Here is a 22,716-nt window from a genome sequence, read left to right as displayed (position 1 = left end):
AGGTTTCTTCCTTATTATCACCAGTTGAAAGCATTACGATTCCTAAGAATTTCATTTTATTTGAAATGTAGTAATTTAAAGGCAGGTGACCAGAGGATAAGTATAGCAGATCCTTTCAAAAGGAAGGTTTACAGAGACTGCCAGTGGTCCAGTGGTCAGGACTCCATGCTTTAACAGCTGAGGGCCTGGGTTTGATCCCTGGTTAGGGAGCTGAGATCCCGTGAGCCGTGTGCTGTGTGCCAGGCACCCTCTCCCCCCCCCCCCCCCCCTGTTTAATAAAGAGGGTTTAGAGAACATTTTAATTAGTGAAAGTTTACTCCTAGGGGAAAAAAGCCTTAAAATGTAACACATTAGTTGAGTGCCTTTTACCTATTTGAGACTGATGACAACATGTGGTCAGGAGAATTTATCACACTGTTCGTTGTTGGTGTACTAAGCTGCTTGTCTTGAGTCTGTAATTCAAGGTGGTAAAGGGGGGATTGTTTTTGTTTTTTTTTTAACTTTAGTTTTTTGGGGTTTTTTTTTATTTTTGTTTTTTAAGAAAAAGATGCTGCTTTGTAAATTTAGTTGAGTATCATTGCCCAACTTTTAATTTTTTTCCAGTAAAATATTTGCTAGGTGCCACCTTAGAGTTTCACTTCTCTTCCTAACAGGTTAGAGATCTGTTTGAACACAATTAACAATCGTTTTTCAAAATGTTTCCATCATTTTTTTAAAGAACTGATTGTTTTAAAGGTAAATAAATAATATATACAAAGGCAAATAAATTTCATAGATAACACATGGTTTGCAGTTAGAGTGGCCAGGGTGTAGCAAGTCTTGAGTTAACTTTGGTTTAATCTCTTAGGATACTTGAGGTACTGGATAAATTAATTTTACTAATTATTCCCAAGAATAGCTATTTAAATACTTATAAGATTAAATCTAACCCACCCTACTCAACCCAGGACTGGACTTAACTCACTGTTAAAGGGACTGGAAAATAGAAGAGTGTGTTGGTGAGACATTTAAGCTGTTTGTGAAGGTTTGTCCCTTTGTTTAATTTAGCAGCCTCTACTAGCTCTTTAGAGCCTGGTCTAACAATATAACTGTTTTCATGAGGGAGCCATGGCTGCTAGCTTGCATGCCATACTGGGAATATTTAGAGGAGAATCTGGATGTATTCAAATTGGCACATAATTTTCAGTTCAGTTTTTTTCTGAGGAGTTAAAAAGTCTGTAAAGCTCACAGCATCACGAATGTTATCAAACTATATAACAGGTGTTCCTTAAATGTTTGTTGTAAGCAGAGGAATTGAATTTTCACTTTGTTCACTGGATTTTTTAATACTTCAAAAGCCATAACTGTCGAGAAATACTGGTGGCATCTGTGGTGAGTGGTTTATATCCTATGCAGGCCTTTTGTTCAGTTCCACAACAATTTTGCAAATTTATGACCCTTGACAGAGAAAAAGAGCAATACCTCACTGATGATGGAGAGAACTAAGTAAACTTTCCCTGCTGACCTAAAAGTATCACTTTCAAATATGAGAACAAGATCACACCCAGCTCTAAAAACTTGAATGGATTGACAAAAGATAACTAACCAGTTTACCCAAATTTTCAATCTGTCCGCATAAAGCCACACTAGAAATTGACAGTTTCATCTACTCCCAGTTCTGTCTTTGAGGTCAAGTGGTTATCAACACATAATTGAAAATTAGCAATAGTTTGAGTCTCATTTAGGTATTATAATTAGTTGAAAATTTTAAATGGCCGGAAAAATACAAACATCCAAATGATTTTTCATGTTTTCTAGTAAAACAAGACAAACCAGTACTTACGAGGATAATGCTTAAACACTCAGTGGAAGCCCACAGACGGCCTTACTTGACCTAGTTAACTTCTGCAGTAAAAGCAATTTAAATGGTTAGGAATTTTTAAAAATTCAAGTGCTAGTACCCTTGGCAAGAACTGTCCCATAATTTACCTCAAAGTGATAGTCAACTACTTTTCAACTCATGATACTGGTACCTACTGTACAGAGTGGGGTATAATTGTGCCAATTTACAATCAAGAAGCCATCAAACCAAATGCAGCTTAATTCAGATAGAAACCTATATTGAGAGCAAAAAGCAATAAAAAAACTAAGGACACAGACCTTGGTAAAATGCCAAATGGAAAATGGTGCTTTAAAAGGCAGTCTCTTACAATGTAAGGAATAAAGTAAAACCTCATTAGCTTGGAATTACTGATCTGAATGATCAGGTATTCTAGACAAGATCAAGAGAAGATAGTTCAAACTATTGAATGAATTTTTACTTAAGCACTTTGGAGGTGTTCACGCCCCTTAAATGTAAGTTACGTATCTATTCATTGAAGGAAGTCTAAGCAGTTGTACTGGCAGATTACTGTATTAAGCTTGAAAGTAATAAAAATGTTTTTAAAGACACTGTATGATACAGACTTTTCACTACTTCAGATTAACCTAACTGATGAAGCTTCTTGGTACCTATTTGTCTCCATTAATCTTCATTCTAAAACCAAAACTTCATGCCTTAATTCTCCCATTGACATCTTTCTCTCCTTTAGAAAGCTCCTGCATCTTTCTAAACAACTTTTTTTCACAGAAAAGCTGTAATTTTACTTTTATGTATGTGACTAATCCAACTGAGTCCATGATTTCTTTTCTGCAATGTATAATACTTACGAAGGCTTTTTTTCAAAACAAAATATTTCATTCAAGATTTTGCCCCCATCCCCACTTTAAGATGAGGCTTTAAGCTCACTTGAGATGTTTTTATAATCAGCTTGCCTAATAATTCGTATAGCCTTAAGCATGAAAAACCTTTGAAAACTGAAACTTTGTATAGGAATTCTAATAGCCAGGAACAAGTGTCAATTTTTATTTATTCCAAAGGAGTTAAGAGGTGCTGACAGCATTTCCGAGAGCTCCATCATGAGGTTACAGTGTTTTGTTCAGTATTACATGGCCAGTTAGTGTGACAAGGGAGACCTACTTTGGTACCCAAGGAATGGCTGGTTGTGATAATGGGCAAAAGTCAAGGTGCTGACTTGGCTGACAAGGCTGCTTCAGCATTTACAGGTTAACTGTAAATGAAGGTGGGGAAGGCAATAGCACCACTGCCAGCTTTAAGGAACTCCACCAATCTCACTCCAAAGCAGTACAAAATATAAAAAGTTAAAAGTCTTAACATACTCCCATTGTCCAGGAAATCCTGTGTAGAGGGAGGCATCTCAGTCCCATTCCCTCAGGTCCTTGTCACGTTAGCTTCTTGATAGCTTCAATCCACTCTGAACGCTCAGCCTTGCTGCTGGCCTGGATATAATAGTGTATGTCATCCTTAGTAATCACTTTGAAGAGATTTCCCTGGACATTCCCTTTAACCCCTAGGCAGGAAGAAAAAAAAGAAAAATAAGTGAGTGAATATCCATGTCTGCTTTCAGCTGGAAGCAGCTGAAAGTCACTGAGACAGACAAAAACACATAATGAAGTATTTCTTAGTACAAGTGTACATATATGGTTAGGCAATCCCACCAGAGGCATGCTTTCCTATTTGCCTCCCATCCATCCCCTCTCCCTCATCTGTGCCTTAAGGCCTGGCAGTTTTATGTCTGAACGTTCTTAAAAGACCTCTTGGCCTGCCCTCTATGCTAACCACAGGTCTGCAGTCTTACTCACATCAAAAAAGTCCAGAAGGTTTTATGTTAAAAGCATAGACAGATGCAGGATTTGACTGGAATTGTTTAATTTCTTTGAACCTCAATCTTCCCATCCATAAATTGAGAATAGTACTACCTGCCTTAGCTGTCTAGTGTGAAATTAGCATATAACAGAGATTAAATGGTGTTGTCAATCTTTAAACACTATTGTAAGCTATTGTTCTTAGGTGGAAGCTTATGGGCCAATAAGCACAGGAAAGGGTGGGAAAGAATATTAAAGATGAGAATTATTTAGTTGTGTTGTTAAAACACTAAGAATACCCCATGTGTCCTTTCTCTGATTTTGAAATTGGCTTCACAATTCACACCATTCATTGTCTCACTGAGAAAGCCCCACGCAGGCCCCACAGCTTAGCCCATCATCAGCAGAGCATTACTGAGAGCAGGAGGGAGGACCCTGGGATGAGGATGGGGCCAAAGTTGCCCCTTACCAGTGGGGACGCCGTTATCCTCCAGAGCTGACACCAGGGAGCCACGAAGAGAAAAGCCACCCACTGGCCGGTTCTCTTCCTGCAAAGGAAAGGAGACCCGATTAGGGACTGTGTGAAGGCACAGAACTCTTATTAGAAGAGATGAAAATAACTGGACCACGTTACCCGTCTCCTGAGAAACCTGCATGCAAGTCAAGAGGCAACAGTTAGAACCTCACATGGAACAACTGGTGCAAACTTGGGAAAAGGAGGATGTCAAGGATGGATATTGTCACTCTGTTTATTTAACTTACATGCAGAAATGTCGGATTGGATAGATCACATGCTGGAATCAAGATTGCCAGGAGAAATATCAACAACCTCAGATATGCAGATGATACCACTCTAATGGTGAAAAGCCATTTAGAGGAACTAAAGAACCTCTTAATGAGGGTGAAAGAGGAGAGTGGCTTAAAACTCAAAATTCAAAAAACTAAGATAATGGCATCCAGTCCCATCACTTCATGGCAAATAGATGGGAAAAAAGTAGAAGCCGGGACAGATTTTCTTTTCTTGGGCTTCAAAATCACGGCAGACAGTGACTGCAGCCATGAAGTTAAAAGATGCTTTCTCCTTGGAAGGAAAGCTATGACAAATCTAGACAGCATATTAAAAAACAGAGACATCACTTTGCAGGTCCATATAGTCAAAGCTATGGTTTTTCCAGTAGTCATGTACGGATGTGAGAGTTGGACCATAAAGAAGGCTGAACACTGAAGAACTGAATCTTTTGAACTGTGGTGCTAGAGAAGACTCTTAAGAGTCCCTTGGACTGCAGGAAGAGCAAACCAGTCAATCCTAAAGGAAATCAACCCTGAATAATTCATTGGAAGGACTAGGCTGAAGCTGAAGCTCCAATAATTTGGCCAACTGATGTGAAGAACTGACTCATTGGAAAAGACCCTGATGCTGGGAAAGATTGAGGGCAGGAGAAGAATCGGGAGACAGAGGATGAGATAGATAGCATCACCGACTCAATGGACATGAGTTTGAGCAAACTTTGGGAGATGATGAAGGACAGGGAAGGCTTGTGTGCTGCAGTCCATGGGGTCACAAAGATGTTGGACAGGACTGAGCAACTGGGCAATAACAACAGAAGAATCATGCTCTCATCATACCACCCTCAGTTAGCCTGCTAAAGAATTAGTCCATGAGAGTCATTTGTAACAGAAGATGAGGCTGAACTTGGACATCCCATGGCAAGTTATCTGCATGAGCGAGGAAGCTTGGGCTTCACTTCACAGCCAGTCACACCAGCACCAGGCCCCTCCCTGCCCCTTAGCCCTCCCTGTGGTCCAGCAGGGTCCCCAGGGGCTCCTTCAAGTTCTTGGCTTAGGGTTGGGTTCCTGACTGAATGCCCACTCTTCATTATTTCAAAAAACAAATGAAAATCACACAGTGACCAAGATAAGGCTGAACACAGTAATACTTATTATCTGAAATCCAGAATTATGGCTTAAATATTAAATGGCAAAGGAAACCTTTCAAAACATTGGTGGGGACAAGAGGATGAGGGGGCAGAATTCATGGCCTCTCTGTGTGGAAAGGGGTGAAAAGAGGCTGGAAAGCACAGTCAGGAGTCTTCATCAGCTCAGCGCCCCCTTCGTAGGCACACGGCCAGCTTTGGAGGAACTGAAAGATGCTTTTCCTCCCAAAATAATGAAGATCCACTGAGTAGGATCAACTGAGCAGGTGACGATGTGATGAAAGAAAAGAGACGTCAGACTGGGAGGAGCAGTTTGCAACTGTGGAAGGAAAGGCATCATGGGTGGAAGTTATGGTAGGGAGGCTGGGAGGAAGGCTGGAGATGGAACCAGCCCCGCTCTGCTGGGGAGAGATGTGTCTGGAAGCACGACAAGGCACTCACTTTGGAAGGGTCGTAGTAATGCAGAAAAGCCGGGTCCTTCCTCAGAACAAAGCGCCGCACCTTCCAGTTTTTCCTCTTGTGCCCCTGAGGCAAAAAAAGGGTGTATGGCTCATGGGTGACAGCTTGTAGTCACATCCTCCCACCTTCACGCCTCTAATGCCTTAGGCCTGCTTGTCTGGGACTCCTATGGGCACAGACATGTGCCGGCCCCTTGCCTTGCTCCCTGTGGCCACCGCCGGACCCTGGCTTAGCAGATGCTGACAACTAATGCCCTCTGGAGTCTCAGCCCTTCCCACCCTTTGTGGGGGTTCCCGCCTCCCCCGAGGTTCAGGACTGTCCACCTCCTCCCTGCTCCAAGGCGGCCGTCCCATACCTGCTTGGCCAGATAGCCTTGCTTCACCACAGTGCCACTTAACTCCATGGTGCTGAGACTGATTTCTTCCTTGGGACTTATCTTCTTCTTGCAGCTCTCAGCCTGATAGGAAGGAGAGACAAGGACTCTTGTTACCAACACATCCCAGCTCCAGGCTGGGGAAGCTCCCACAGGGGAAAGGAAACTCCCACTCCACCTGGGCGTGAAGCTGTCCCCCCCTCTCCGAGCCCTAGGCCTCTCCCCGCTGACCGTGGAGCCCTGGCCCACACTGGGTGGCCTCTTCCTCTCTCTGCTCCTGTGCCAAGAGGAACCCAAGCCCTCACTTACGAATGTGTACAGGGCCGTGGAGTCATCCAGGAACTGCTCAGACAGATCCCCCGAGCGAATAGCTCCCGTGCTTCGGGTGCCTACTGGCCGAAGGAAGTTCTCCTCCATGAGCACCGAGGCCAGCGTCACAGCCTCCAGACGGCTGGCGGCAAAGCCGCTGGAGAGGAGCCAGTCCACCAGGGAGGAGCCTGCGGCGGGCAAGGGCAGCACCCATCAAGACAACAGGCTCCAGCTTCCTCAGGGGCGCCTGGCTGTGACCTCATTGACCTTGACCCCTGGGGCAGCCTTGAACAGCCTTGGGGCTCAGCCCTGGAGCAGATCAAATGCCACCCCTGCTGCCCAGAGCTGTGGCCGCACCCACATCTCAGGCTGGCACGTTGGCTGCCAGGCAGCTCAGGCCTCAACACCACTGAGTCCCAGGTCACCAAGCCCTAGGTCTCCAGGGCCTGGCCTGGCCCTGGGGTTGGGGTGGGGGTCGGGGGCTCACCTATGAAGGTCTTTTTGTAGGTGCTTCCCTGCTCCATGTTGGGGCTTGGCCGGATTCCGCAGGTACTGTCGCGCATCTTGTCCACGATGCGACTACACGGAAGGAAGGCAAAAGAGAGGAGACCCTTGTCACATTGACAGGAATGAGGGTGGGTCCATGAGCCACTGCTGAGGGTATAAAGCACGTGGCAAGTGGCATAATACACATCGCAGAGAAAGAGGGGTATTCTGTTATGCATCAGAATTTGAGAGGCAGGATTGGGGAACATTTCTTCTTGCTCATCTAAATGTTCTAATGATTCTATGCTAGACAGGTATTATGTTTGTAGTAAAACTAAAGAGCTGTGACTTAATTTAAAAACCGAAGAATTATCTATGATCCGCTATATAAAGTCCAAATTCCTCCAGCTACTTCTCAAAAGTCACCCATCACTTGAACCCACTCTCATCTGCCGCTGGTCCTCCTGCACTCACCATGGGTTAGCCACGCCCTAGATGCACAAATGATGCTTTTGAACTGTGGGGCTGGAGAAGACTCTTGAGAGTCCCTCAGAAAGCAAGGAGACCAAACCAGTCAATCCTAAAGGAAATCAACTCTGAATGTTCATTGGAAGGACTGATGCTGGAGCTCCAATACTTTGGCCACCTGATACAAAGAGCCGACTCACTGGAAAAGACCTTGATGCTGGGAAAGACTGAGGGGAGAGGAGAAGGGGCAACGGAGGAGGAGACGGTTGGATGGCACCATTGATACAATGTACATGAGCCAGGGCAAAGCCCGGGAGATGGTGAGGAACAGGGTGGCCTGCCGTGCTGCAGTCCATGGGGTCGCGAAGAGTCAGACGTGACTTAACGACTGAACAGCAAAGATGCACAATCAAGATTCCAGAGCCTGGTATGGAGTTTTTTGGTAAGCCTGGGAAGTTCTGCTTCCTGTAAAGTTAGTGGGCATTTCCTGCAGATGCTGGACATAACAATTCCCATGATGGGAATTCCTTTCATCCTTCCCTACTTTATAGTATCACTGCCACCACTGACCTGCTTTCCTTCTGTTCTGTGGGACGATCCTGGCCACCAATGGCAGACCTTCTCTCATTCTCTATTTAGGTACTTGGACTGGAAAGCCCCTGAGATGAGACTTTGTTTTATGCCCATCTGCATGAGCACCTAGAGCGATGTGTGGCAGGCAGCAAGCATTCAGTAACTATTTCTTAAAAGAGTGAATGGATGGATGGATGAAGAATCCCACAGAAAGAGAATGCAGCTCCTAACAGAACACACGTTCTTGCCACCAGGCTGCAAACAAGACTAATGACTTGGTGAGTGGAGATTCCTGGGGAGCTGTTTGTATAGCCCTGAGCATCCCAGTTGACACTGAAGGGAGGGGGTCAAGACACTGAGGGGGACAGGAGCAGCAGGGACCCCAGGAGGTCACCAGGGCAGGCTGGCAGGGCCACTCCCACCGAGAGAAAACAATGCCAACAGGCCCTGGAGCACCGCTGCAGCACCAGCCAGGCCCGTGCAGCGGCCACAGAGGCCCCTCCTGAGGCGGGCAGACAGCAGAGGCCGCAGCAAAGCCAGGGGGGGCGAGGGCAGGGCCGGGCACGCACTGCAGGCTGATGTGAGGGGGCAGCTTGAAGGAGTTCTTCAGCAGGTGAAGCTGCTGGACCTTCCCCGGCTGCCCCGCGTGGATGGCCCCTGTTATCTCGAAGGCCCAGGCGTCCCTCTCCTCTCGAGAACAGGCCTCCAGGAGGTACTCCGTGGATGTCTGAGTTTTCAGCTTAATGAGGAGCTGTGGGAAGAGACAGCCAGTCAGACCAGGCAGGCGAGAGAGAGAGAGAGAGCTGGCTGGGCAGCAAAAATGACAGAACCGAAGCAGATCCGGGAGACCACGTGATCCAGAGACTGCCGAACGCCTCACCCCTCGACCACGTCCCAGCCACCGGGCCTTTAAAGACTCCCTTGTACACCTCCAGTGACAAAGAGTTCACCACCTTGGCCCCTTTGAACAGACTAATTAGCACAGAGTCTGCTTCCTGGGGCCTTGGTCTCTCTGCTCCCGATTCTGCCTTCTAGGTTAAGCTCACCTCTTATGAGAGCCCCTGTGCTAAAGAGGGAAACACACAGGCTTCCAGGTGAGACTCAGCTAGATCCATAGCTGCGGTCGCTTGGGCACATTAAAGGACCCACTGGGCCTCCCAGTGCCTTCATCTGTCCCATGAGGCTATTAATGCCTACCCCGAAGGAACTCAGTTCTGATCCTTTTGATCATCTTTTTAATTTATTTTTTAAAATGTATTTATTTTTAATTGAAGGATAATTGCTTTACAATAGCTCGGTTGGTAAAGATTCTGCCTGCAATGCAGGAGACCCAGGTTCGATCCCTGGGTCACGAAGATCCCTTGGAGGAGGAGACGGCAACCCACTCCAGTATTCTTGCCTGGAGAATCCCACGGACAGAGGAGCCTGGCAGGCTACAGTCTATGGGATCCAAGAGTCGGACATGACTTAGTGACTAAACTATTGTGTTGGTTTCTGCCAACATCAACATGAATCAGCCATAGTATACCTATGTCCCCTCCTTCGTGAGGCTCCCTCCCACTTCCCTCCCCATCCCACCCCTCTAGGTTGTTACAGAGTCCCAGATTGAGCTCCCTGAGCAAATTCCCACTGGCTATTTACATATGCTAATGCAAGTTTCCATGTTACTTTCTCCATACATTCCCACCCTCTCCTTCCTCAACAGCCCCCATCCTGCCCCCATGTCCTAGTCTGTTCTCTATGTCTACATCTGAGCTGCTTCTTGATTGGGTCTAGTCATCCCAAGTCTTTCACACATTCCTCATATAATATGGTTTAAACTTTCTCAACCAGTTCATGTCCAAATCTCCATCCATCCCAAAGTTGTACCTGAGCCAGACGGCTTGTAAGGGCATCTTCCTCCTTTTCAGCAAGACAGTGTTCTCTATGGCCGATAATATCTGTACCAACATTGGAACTCTGCTTTTCAATTAACCACTTGCTTTCATAACAAGAGCATTAACTGAAAGAAGCAATCTGACAATCTTCTTCCTTGACTCCTCCAAGCCTAGCAAATTTCTTGGCACTTACTGAGCCCTCGGTAAATGATTAATTCAGATTCTTTTCGGATGGTAGATGGTAAATGATTAATTCAGGTTCTTTTTAGGGTTGAGCTGCTCTTGACTTTTGGAACACGTACCCACTGGGGGATGAAAGCCATCCTATTGAACCTGAAGTAGCAGTAACTACTCACATTTGTGTGGTACCTCCTGGGCTACAAGTGTTTTGACCCACCATTACCTTCATGATCCTCATCATAGCTGTGAGTGACAGTCAGGTGTCATTATATGATCCCAGTTTATAGACGAGGATCTCAGGCTCAGAGAGGTTCAATTACTTGCCCAAGGTCACGTGCCTGGTATGTGGCGCAGCCAGGATTTGAGTCTAGGTTTTTCAGTAACTCAGCTGTTACCATGACTCATTCCACCTTCACCTAAGAGGCCAGGGAGGGAGGTAGTCCGGGGAGTGGGAGGAAGGCGCCGGGAAGAGGGGCCTTCACTTACCGGGCGATTTTCATACTCCAGGCAGGGGCAGGTGATGGTGCAGCCATCCAGAAGGATGCAGCCCTTGGGAGGGGTCACTTTCCGACCCCCCTCGAACTTGTAGTATAGAAGCGTGTTCTGCCGAAGAATGAACCACCGTGCTTTCCAGTTGTGGACAATGTGACCCTGAGGACAGACAGGAGAGCCCTGAGGTGAGCTGGCCGAGGGGACGACCTGGTCATAGGGAGAAGAGTCTCGTTGCACAGGTGGTCAGACTGTGCCATGGGATCAACTCTCCAATAAGGAGACAGCGCTCTCTCTCTTGCTTAGCTTAATTTTATTTTCTAATTTTGAAATAATTTCAATTCAGAGAAAAGTTGAAGACAAGCATAAAACTTTTTTACAAAAAAAAAAAAACTTTTATAAAACCATTAAGAGTTAGTTTTTAACATGATGCTCTATGTGTTAATATTGATGCTTCTCAATATTTTATTGTGTCTCCTACCAAAAAATAAAAAGTATTTCCAACATAACCACAATACAATCAACATTAGGAAATTTACATGAATATGTTATTTTCCTCTGTTCCATAAACTCCACTCAAGTTTCACCAGTTATCCCAATAATGTCCTTAAGAGCCAAAAGGTCCTATTCCAAATTATATGTTTACTTTCATTTTCATGAAGAAATTGTGAGCTTTGGATCTCTTTGTCATCTCTTTTGAGTATGTAACAAAGCCTTTGGCATTCACTTTCTAGTTCCCATTTTTTCTTTTTTTCTGTGGTTATAAGCCTTGAAAGAAACTGCAAAGTACACAGAAGAAAAGATCCTAGGGACTTCCCTGATGGTCCAGGGGCTAAGACTCTGAGCTCTCAGTGTAGGAGGCGTAGGTTCCATCCCTGATCTGGGAACTAGATCCCACATGCAGCAACTAAGAGTTCACCTGCTGCAACAAAAGATCCTACATGCCTCAATGAAGACCCAGCACAGCCAAATAAATAAATACAAAAAAGAGAGAAATCCTGTTAATACCTTGCATTTCCTTTGTCTTTTTCCCTTTTATTATTTTTTTAATCAAGAGCATATTATGTATAGTGTTATTTTCTAGTCTTTCTTTTATTGACTTTGCCAAGCATTTTCTCACACCATTGCTACTGCTAAGTCACTTCAGTCGTGTCCGACTCTGTACGACCCCGTAGACGGCAGCCCACCAGGCTTCCCCGTCCCTGGGATTCTCCAGGCAAGAATACTGGAGTGGGCTGCCATTTCCTTCTCCAATGCATGAAAGTGAAAAATGAAAGTAAAGTCGCTCAGTCGTGTCTGACTCTTAGCGACCCCATGGACTGCAGCCTACCAGGCTTCTCCGTCCATGGGATTTTCCAGGCAAGAGTACTGGAGTGGGGTGCCATTGCCTTCTCTGTCTCACACCATTAAATTTCTTTAAAACATGTCTTTTAATGACCAACAGGTGGATGTATCATTTCCTTGCCCATCTCCTGTTGTTTACAACTGAGGTTTCCTTTTTTCCCCCCACTATTATAAACAACTCCATAATGAATATCCTTGCACATAAGTTTTGATCTGCATCTCTAATTTTTTCCCCTTAGGATATATTCCCCCAAAAAATATTACTAGTTGAGGGATGTAGGCAATTTTTAAAATTGCTAAGTCACTTCAGTCGTGTCCGACTCTGTGCGACCCCATAGACAGCAAGCCCACCAGGCTCCCCGGTCCCTGGGATTCTCCAGGCAAGAACACTGGAGTGGGTTGCCATTTTCTTCTCCAATGCATGAAAGTGAAAAGTGAAAGTAAAGTCACTCAGTCGTGTCTGACTCAGCAACCCCATGGACCGCACCCTACCAGGCTCCTCCATCCATGGAATTTTCCAGGCAAGAGTACTGGAGTGGGGTGCCATGGCCTTCTCCATTGTAAAGCTGAAGCAAATTAAGAACTCTAACTATCTGACCTAACCTGGTGTGACAGGCCTAAAAGGCAGGAGAGTCTGGGGGGCTCTCAGATGGGTAATGAAGCCAATGGACAAGACAGGCAGGTGAAGACAGAAAGTCTGAACAGACCAGTGGATGGGGGAATGTCTGCTGAAGAATCAGAATAGAATAACCTTGTGCATGCTCATGAAAGCAATTTTCTTGGCATACTTCCCAGAGCAGAGCCCAATTAGGGCTGGATTCTAACCAAGAGAGATGCACTTTATCTGAATCAGAGACTGTCCCCGATTCACTGGTTTCCTGACCCAGCACTGATTCATTTCCAAGGTCCCTTCAGTTGTCACATCTATGATGCTGCAGTCCTGTTCGACACTCAGCAGGTATGCACTGAGCGTGTTAGTGAACTGGAAATGGTTGAAGGGGTGACTGTGTGAGCACTGGTCTAAGCCAAACAGAATTTACTGTGGTAACTATGGCAAATATATAGGCTTCCCTGGTGGCTCAGATGGTAAAGAATCTGCCTGCAATGCAGGAGACCTGGGTTCAGTCCCTGGGTAGGGAATATCCCCTGGAGAAGGGAATAGTTACTCACTCCAGTATTCTTGCCTGGAGAATCCCATGGACAGAGGAACCTAGCAGGCTAGAGTCCATGGGGTCACAAAGAGTCAGATACAACTGAGTGACTAACATTTTCACTTTTCCATATACATATATATACATATATATTTAACTGGAATTTTAAATATATATATATTTATATAAATATTTATACATCTCTATATATTAAATGTTTATATATATATACATTTATATATTTAATATATATATTTAATTGTCACCCTACTAATTTAACATATATGGAGAGTACATTATGTGAAATGCCAGGCTGGATGAAGCACAAGCTGGAATCAAGACTGCCGGGAGAAATATCAATAATCTCAGATATGCAGATGACACCACTCTTAAGGCAGAAAGCAAAGAACAACTAAAGAGTCTCTTGATGAAAGTGAAAGAGGAGAGTGAAAAAGCTGGCTTAAAACTCAACATTCAGAAAACGAAGATCATGGCATCAATCCCATCACTTCATGGCAAATAGATGGTGAAACAATGGAAACAGTGATAGATTTTATTTTTGTGGGCTCCAAAATTACTGTAGATAGTGATGGCAGCCATGAAATTAAAAGACACTTGCTCCTTGGAAGAAAAGCTATGACAAACCTAGACAGCATATTAAAAGGCAGAGACATTACTTTGCCAACAAAGTTCATCTAGTCAAAACTGTGTTTTTTCCAGTGGTCATGTATGGATATGAGAATTGGACTATAAAGAAAGTTGAGCACTGAAGAATTGATGCTCTTGAACTGAGGTGTTGGAGAAGACTCTTGAGAGTCCCTTGGACTGCAAGGAGTTCCAACCAGTCCATCCTAAAGGAAATCAGTCCTGAATATTCATTAGAAGGACTGATGCTGAAGCTGAAGCTCCAATCCTTTGGCCACCTGATGCAAAGAACTGACTCCTTGGAAAAGACCCTGATGCTGGGAAAGATTGAAGGCAGGAGGAGAAGGGGACGACAGAGGATGAGATGGTTGGGTGGCATCACCTACTCGATGGACATGAGTTTGAGTAAGCTCTGGGAGTTGGTGATGCACAGGGAAGCCTGGAGTGCTGCAGTCCATGGGGTCACAAAGAGTCGGACACAACTGAGCAACTGAACTGAACTAAATTGGAATATAATTGCTTTACAAAGTTGTGCTAGTTTCTGTTGTACAATGAAGTGAATCAGCCACATGCATACATATATCCCCTTCCTCTTGAGCCTCCCTCCTACCCTAAATATGACTTTTAACAGTTAATCTGACAAGAGTTTACTAATATGTCTAAGTGTCATTATGTTCCATGGTGTGTGAGCTGTGGGCATGAGAGGACCGATATGTCAAGCTGAATTTTACAGTTTTGTTCTCTTCACTCTGTCCTGTACCAAGAATCCACATCACACGATGGCTGATGGCTGTCCTTGACACAAGCTGACATGTTTAAAGAAGTGAAAAAGATTTGGCTCTAACTCCTCAGCAATGGGGGTCCTGTACTGCCCTCTACATGGCCCAGACTCAGGTCTCCTTGCTCGATGAGCCCCTGCTGAGGGGGTTCAAGTGCATCATTAGCAGTAAAGGCAGTGAACTTCCAGCACACAGGTGTGGCTGGTGCAGAGAGAGGAGATTGCCATCTAAGCTGATGGCATGCGGGCCAGTGTAAGGTGAAGGAGAGGAGGTGAAACAATCTTAAAACATAGGTATTCTGGCCTGAATTATGCCCTTCTCCCAGATTCAGACGTTGATGCCCCAACCACTCCCCCGACCTCTACCTTGCGCTGTGCTGTGCTTAGTCAGTGAGTCGTGCCTGACTCTTTGTGACCCCGTGGACTGTAGCCCGCCAGACTCCTCTGTCCATGGGATTCTCCAGGCAAGAATACTGGGGTGCATTGCCATGCCCTCCTCCAGGGGATCTTCCCCACCCAGGGATTGAACCCAGGTCTCCGACATTGCAGGCGGATTCTTTACCACCTAAGCCACCAAGGAAGCCCAAGAATACTGGAGCAGGTAGCCTATCCCTTCTCCAGGGGATCTTCCTGACCCAAGAAATCACCACTACCTTAGAATGTGACTGTATTTGAAGAGTCTTTAAGGAGGTGATTAGGTTAAATGGGGCCATTGTGTGCGTGCTAAGTCACTTCAGTCCTGTCCAACTCTTTGCCATCCTATGGACTGTAGCCCACCAGGCTCCCCTGGGATTCTCCAGGCAAGAATACTGGAGTGGGTTGCCATGCCCTCCTCCAGGGGAATCTTCCCCATCCAGGGATGGAACCTGATTCTCCTACGTCTCCTGCATTGGCAGATGGGTTCTTTACCACTAGCACCACCTGGGAAGCCCAGATGAGGCCATTACTTGGGTCTTAATCCAATGTGACTGAGGGCCTCAAGAGAAGAGGAAATTTGGACACACAGGTGTCAGGGAGGCCTGTACACAGAGGAAAGACCTTGTGAGCACACAGCCAGAGGTGCCAAGTGTGGGCGAGCTGAGGAGATGGCCTAAGAGGAAACCAAACCTTCGACACGTTAAACCTTGGACTCCAGCCTCCAGAACTGTGGGAAATAAATCTCTGTTGCTTAGGCAGCCCCGTCTGTGGTCTTTTGTTACAGGAGCCCTCATAAACTAAAACAACAGAGAAAGAAGAAAGGGGCCTGGAGGTGTTAGGGAGAAAGGTGAAACCAACAGATGTTGAGCAGAACAAACTAATACACAGATAAGGCTACATTTCCTGGATGAAACGCTACGTTTCCCAGAATTTCTGGCAGGGGAACAGGGAGGTGGTTAGGTGGCTGCCAGTCCTGTGCATGGAGCACTGATGCGTGTTTGGCAGCCACCAACGCAGCAGGCTAGTGGTGGAAGGACAGGGTTTTCTGATAGCCAGTCCCCGAGTTATCAGGAACAAGTGACAAACAGTGACGGCAGGGTGTTTCCACTAGAGACGTCTCCTGGTGCTGTGGGGTATTTCTGTCTGGCTGCATTGTCGCTGGATGTATGGCACTCGGTCTTCCCAAATATCTCCGAGTTATTCTTCTGTTCAAACTTGCTAGAGTGCACTGCGTTACGAGCAGCTAAGAATCCAGTCTGACAGCAACGGACAGTGGTCTGAGAAAGGCTGATGAGATGGGCTCACTTTGTAGGTACAGCACTTGAAGCAGCTGGTGACCTCACTCTGGCCGGAGGGGAATCCCTAGACTTTTAAGCAGAATGATGACAAGCTTAGGTGCTCATGTTAAAAAAAAATCACCTGACCGCACTGCGGCAGAACAGCTGAATAAGGTTGGCCAGACGGGAGTGGGCAGCTCAGCTAGAGGTTCCTGTAGTAACACACAAAACAGGAAGGATCCCAGCTCTACAGATAAACTACGCCAAACTGAGAGGGGTTAAGACACTGACCCAAAGTCAGCAGCTGGTGATCAGAGGGTGTTAGAGACCAAAAATACACTGGTATAAAGGGGAAATGAACCCAGGCCTCCCTTCACCTGGGCGTCTTCTACCTTCTCCAGGCTCCTTGTCTGGAAGCAGCTGGTGGTGATCAGAGGTCATTTGGACCATGAACAGCTTAGCGCCCCGTTAGAGGGGAGGAGAGTCCATACGATGGGATGTAACCCTAGGACTGGGCTTAGGAAGCACAGAATTTTACAGCCGGAGGATCCTTTGAAAAAGCCTATATAATTCTATGGGCTTCCCTGGTGGCTCAGATGGTAAAGAATCTAAACTCCCTAAGTTTAATAATGAGGAAACTGAGGCCTGGAAAGGTCTTGCCCGAGACTCTACAAAGAAGCAGAGATGGTACTTACTACGGGTTGAATTATGTCCCTGCAAAACATATGTTGAATGGGGATCTGTGAATGAGGTCTTATTTGGAAATAGGGTCTTTGCAGATGTAATCAGGATAAGATGAAGTCATACCAGATTCAGTTCAGGTCAGTTCAGTCACTCAGTCGTGTCCCACTCTTTGTGGCCCCATGGACTACAGCACGCCAGGCATCCCTGTCCATCACCAACCCAGAGCTTGCTCAAACTCATGTCCATTGAGTCAGTGATGCCATCCAACCATCACATCCTCTGTCATCCCCTTCTCCTCCTGCCTTCAATCTTTCCCGGGATCAGGGTCTTTTCCAAGGGGTCAGTTCTTTGCATCAGGGTCTTTTCCAATGAGTCAGTTCTTCCTATCAGGTGGCCAAAGGATTGGAGCTTCAGCTTCAGCATCAGTCCTTCCAACGAATATTCAGGACTGATTTCCTTTAGGATTGACTGGTTTAATCTCCTTGCAGTCCAAGGGACTCTCAAGAGTCTTCTCCAACACCATAGTTTGAAAGCATCAAGTCTTCAGTGCTCCTCAGCTTTCTTTATGGTTCAACTCTCACATCTATACATGACTACTGGAAAAACCATAACTTTGACTAGACAGACCTTTGTTGGCAAAGTAATATCTGTTTTTTGATATGCTGTCTAGGTTTGTCATAGCTTTTCTTCCAAGGAGCAAGTGTCTTTTAATTTCATGGCTGCAGTCACCTTCTGCAAAGATTTTGGAGCCTAAGAAAATAAAATCTGTCACTGTTTCCATTGTTTCCCCATCTATTTCCCATGAAGTGATGGGACCGGATGCCATGATCTTCGTTTTCTGAATGTTGAGTTTTAAGCCAATTTTTTCACTCTCCTTTTTCACTTTCATCAAGAGGCTTTTCAGTTTCTCTTCACTTTCTGCCATAAGGGTGGTGTCACCTGCATATCTGAGGTTATTGACATTTCTCCTGGCAATCTTGATTCCAGCTTGTGCTTTATCCAGCCTGGCATTTTGCATGATGTACTCTATATATAAGTTAAATAAGCAGGGTGACAATATATAGTCTTAATGTACTCCTTTCCCAAATTGGAACTAGTCCATTATTCCATGTCAGGTTCTGTTGCTTCTTGACCTGCAATCCGATTTCTCAGGAGGCAGGTAAGGCGGTCTGGTATTCCCATCTCTTGAAGAATTTTCCACAGTTTGTTGTGATCCACACAGTCAAAGGCTTTGGCATAGTCAATAAAGCAGATGTTTTTCTGGAACTCTCTTGCTTTTTCTATGATCTAACGGATGTTGGCAATTTGAATACCAGCTGAGCCACCAGGGAAGCCCGATACTAGATTAGGATGGCCCTAAAAACATTTATATGATTGGTGTCCTTATATGAAGAGGAAATTTTGGACACTGAAAGACACACGGGGAGAAGATGGTCATGTGATGATGGGGGCAGAGATTAGAGTGAAGCACCTACAAACCAAGGAACACAGAAGAGAGCCTGTGTGAGATAATGCATGCATGCGTGCTCAGTCGTGTCCAACTCTCTGCGACCCCACAGACTGTAGCCCGCCAGGCTCCTCTGTCCATGGGATTCTCCAGGCAAGAATACTGGAGTGGGTTGCCAAGGCCTCCTCTAGCGGATCTTCCTGACCCAGGGATCGAACCCATGTCTCTTACATCTCCTGCATTGGCAGGCTGGTTCTTTACCACTAGCACCACCTGGGAAGCCCTATGCATAACCATAATTCACTTGTAATCATTTGTTTATTTGAGGGGACATGTAGGTAGTTTCCAGTTTTTATTCTCTACCTAAATAACACTTTGTTCCTAAAGCCTTTTAAAAAAAATTATTATTTATTTTTGGCTGCGGCGGGTCTTCGTTGTTCCATGACATGTGGGATCTTAGTTCCCCAATGAGGGATCAAACCCACATCCCTTGCATTGGAAGGCAGATTCTTCACCACTGGGCCACCAGGGAAGCCCCATTCCTAAAGCTTTTATGGCCTTTCCTACAGATTGAGTCCTACAGATGAAAGATCTAGGTTACAGCATGTTGACACGGCCATGTCATTTTCTGAGAGTTGTAGGAGGTACGAGCCAGGCAACCACGCCCGATGTGTTCCGGCCGCTTCCTGAAGGACAAGCAGCCCTACCCACGCAGACCTGCCCTCCTTCCCGGGCACCCTCCTTTAACACCAGGCCAAGTAAGCACCCTGCATTTTTGCCTGGAGCTTCGCCGTCTTTCTTGTCTGGGCTGGATTAAGAATCAAATCCATCTTGCCCCTGCCTGTCTCCTGCTTCGCCCTCACCCGTGATGACTGTTCTGTACTCTGGGTTACCAGCTTGGGCCCCGCCCCACTTCAGGACCGTAAACCCTCTTGAACCTGTGGAATCCCACAGTCACAGTCCTGCAACTTCCCCGGTGGACACAGGGGCCGCCATCCAGGAGGAGGGGAAATGGGGGAAGCGGGAAAGTCCGAGTGATCAGGAGGGAGGGACGGTTGGCAGGGGCAAGGGGCCCCATTCCTCACTTTGCAGGAAAGGGTGTGGCTTCCGCTTGCCTCGTGGTCAGGCTCCAGCTCCAAACGCTTGTCTTTGGGTTTGGCTGGACAGCGCTTTAGGGATTTCAGTCTAGCCCATCAGTGGGCTTTTGGGGTCAAACGAGTTGACTGTCCTCCCTTCTCTGTACCTTGGACTCCCTAAGCGGCCACCCTAGACCAGCCTGTCTGAAAGAGAACTCACATCCTCCCCTCCCTTCACCCCTCCCCTGACTGCATGGTGGTGGTGGTGGTGGGATAGCATGTAAAGCAAGCCCCAGGAACAGGGGGAATGCCCACAGGGGCCCATCTCAGAGCGTTTGTCTTCAACAGGCGCCTACCCAGGCTCAGTTATTCTAACAACCAACACCTTCAGGGAACTTCCTGCAGCTTCTAACGTGAGGGAAAGAAGGGACGGGGCCTTGGTGGGAAAGCCCCTGACAATCAACAATGCCCACCAAAATCCCCACCCCTCTCCCTCACCTTAGAAGCCACAGGAAAAGATCCCCAAAGGTGCTCTCTGAGGTGTGGCTACCTCCACAAACCCTGAAGGACTAATCTATCACTTTAATCCCGGTGACACAAAGCGGGCGGGGAATTCTGTACCTGCCTGTATCCAGTCTGACCCTTGAACCAGCACAGCCTCCTACACCTCCTCTGGCTCACAATTTTGAGCAAACAACACACCCAACCTCCTATGTCAAATAATGTGTAAAATACCATGACTATATTCCCTGCTGACCTGAAAGCGACTTGGGACCTCAGGGTTGATCTGCTGGCCAGGGAAGGCCAGGGGAGGGAGAGTCCCTTCACCTCTCTTCACCCATCCCCCTGCCAAAGCTGGAAACTCATTACACGAGCCGGAAGGCTCATCCCCAGATTTTATGCTCTGCTGTTAGGTTAGCATAAATGTTCAGTGTGAACATCAATGTTAAAAGAACTTTTAAAAATCAAATTTCCCTCCTGCAGCTGCTTTTTCCTTCATTTTCTACCTTGGTCCCATATGCCTGGTTTTCGTCTGGACTCTTGCTTGCTGTGGGAAAAGCCGCTAGTGGTGACGTGGAAGGAGTAAGGATGGAGACTGCTCAGAGTCTGCTTGAATTTATGTTAGTGGGTATCTTCACCCCTCTCCTTTCCAGAATGGCTAAAACTTTTTATGCTTACCAAAGTGAAGGAAAAACAAATTATACTTATTTATTTGCTATAAACTATGATAGATTCAGGGTTTCCCTGGTGGCTCCATGGTAAAGAACCCACCTGCCAATGCAGGATATGCAGGTTTGATCCCTGGGTCAGGAAGATCCCTTGGAGTAGGAAATGGCAACCTATTCTAGTATTCTTGCCTGGTAAATCCCATGGACAGAGGTTCCCGGTGGGCTGCAGTCCACGGGGTTGCAAAAGAGTCGGACATAACTTAGTGACTAAACAGCAACAACAATACCATGATAGATTCAACCACAACTGAAACAGAATGATCTAAAGTACTTCAGTGTCGACTGTTCCATTTATATAATATTAACACTCATAAGGGAACCAGTTGTCCCCAAATATTTTCAACATGATCAGTAAAAACTATAGAATTTTGAAAGGCTGAACACCGCACAGAAGCGACAAGTGACTGGATGGAAGGCTTGGAAAATAAAACTCCGGATTTGTGAAAAGAAACAATACAACTGGCCCCTGAACAACAGGGGATTCAGGGCAAAGATCCCTGAGCTGTTGAAAATTCACATGCAACTTTACAGCTGGTCCTCCCTATCCAGGGTTCTCTACCCAAGGACTCAACCAACCACACGGGGCTCTGGGCAAGGGCCTCATCTTTCTGCCCCCTCGGTTTCCTCATCTGCGATAGAGGGATAACAATACCCACCCTGCAGTGGGCAGCCTCAGTGGCTTCGATCCTGCTCCATCACCCACTGGTCCAGATCCTGAGCAAGCTACTTATCCTCTTTGAACTTCCTTTTCCCCTTGCAGAAAGGGCGGTTAAGATGGAACCACCGACCTGTCGGACTGTTGGGAGGATTAAGAGAGCCAGCGTCCAGGACTGGTGCACAGCAGAGGCTTAAGAAACAAAGGCTTTCTCCTTGCTCACAGGTTATTGTGAAGAATACAGGAGATGATGCATTAATCGGACGAGCTTGGGGGACTACAGAACACCCTTCTGTTGTTTTAAGACATCATAGTTAAATCCTAGACGCATCGTATTTTAGTAAGTTGTTTTAAAGAAGCTGTCCTCTAAAGGGTAGCCGCCCGCCCGCACCCCACACGCGCTAGCCGAGCGGGATTCTCCTCCTTGCCCGTACCCCCAGCCCCTCTTTTCTAGCTAAAGCTCATCCCCAGCCACCGCCCAACCGGCTCTGTCCACGACACGCGGCTCCTCCCAGAGGGGCCCCAGCCCGCCGGATCGCGGCTCAGGTGAGCCGGCGGCCGCCGCGCACCCGCCCCGAGCCGTGTCCGGAGAGGCTGGGGCGCGCTCACCCTCTTGACGAGGAAGCCCTCCTTGAGCACGCCGTCCTCCATGGCGCCGTCCCGCGCCGCCCGCTCCTCCGCTCCCGCGGCGCCCAGGAAGCGCCTCCGACTCGGCGCGGCGCCGCCCCCTGGCCCGTGCCCAGTGCCCGAGGCCGCGGGGCCTCCCGGGCAGGAAGTCAGTCCAGGTCGGGATTTCTAACGTGCTTCCCCCGCCGAAGGTGCCCTGAGGTCCGTGGTTAGTCCTCGGGTTTGACTCCCGGCCCGGCTCCCTCCATCCACGTGCCCCCTGCGCGCTGGGCGCCTCTTACCCTTCCGTCTCTGCCCATCTGCCGCCACTCCCAGCCTTAACCAGGTGCCTGCCTGGCACCCAGCACATTGCTCTTGACTAATACTTAGGGAATCAAGCTGAACGGAAAGGATTTCAAGAATCTGGGGTCATCTGAGCTCTATGGAAATAGGGGGTGGGAGAGTGGATGAGGTGCTCCAGGTTGGGAACTTGATCCTAGCCTCTGGTGGGCGCAGAGAAATGTTCCCATTAGCTAGGTCACGGGTTTAAGGAAGCAGGCACCATCTGCAGGGGC

General features: G+C 46.9%; 1 protein-coding gene across 1 annotated transcript; it reads right to left on the bottom strand.

Moving 5' to 3' along the window:
- Positions 1-2,870: 2,870 nt before the first annotated feature.
- PLEK2 (pleckstrin 2) lies at positions 2,871-22,419 on the bottom strand. Its single transcript, XM_043920883.1, has 9 exons — positions 22,145-22,419; positions 10,830-10,994; positions 8,856-9,037; positions 7,247-7,338; positions 6,760-6,947; positions 6,433-6,534; positions 6,060-6,143; positions 4,154-4,232; positions 2,871-3,389 (listed from the first exon to the last, which is right to left on the bottom strand). The coding sequence occupies exons 1-9, from the start codon at positions 22,184-22,186 to the stop codon at positions 3,262-3,264; spliced, it is 1,062 nt and encodes a 353-aa protein (XP_043776818.1). The 5' UTR covers positions 22,187-22,419; the 3' UTR covers positions 2,871-3,261.
- Between the last annotated feature and the right edge of the window lie 297 nt (positions 22,420-22,716).

This window comes from Cervus elaphus, chromosome 12 (genome assembly GCF_910594005.1).
Source record: "Cervus elaphus chromosome 12, mCerEla1.1, whole genome shotgun sequence".
Lineage (NCBI taxonomy): Eukaryota > Metazoa > Chordata > Mammalia > Artiodactyla > Cervidae > Cervus > Cervus elaphus.
This window is presented reverse-complemented; position numbering and strand designations above follow the sequence as displayed.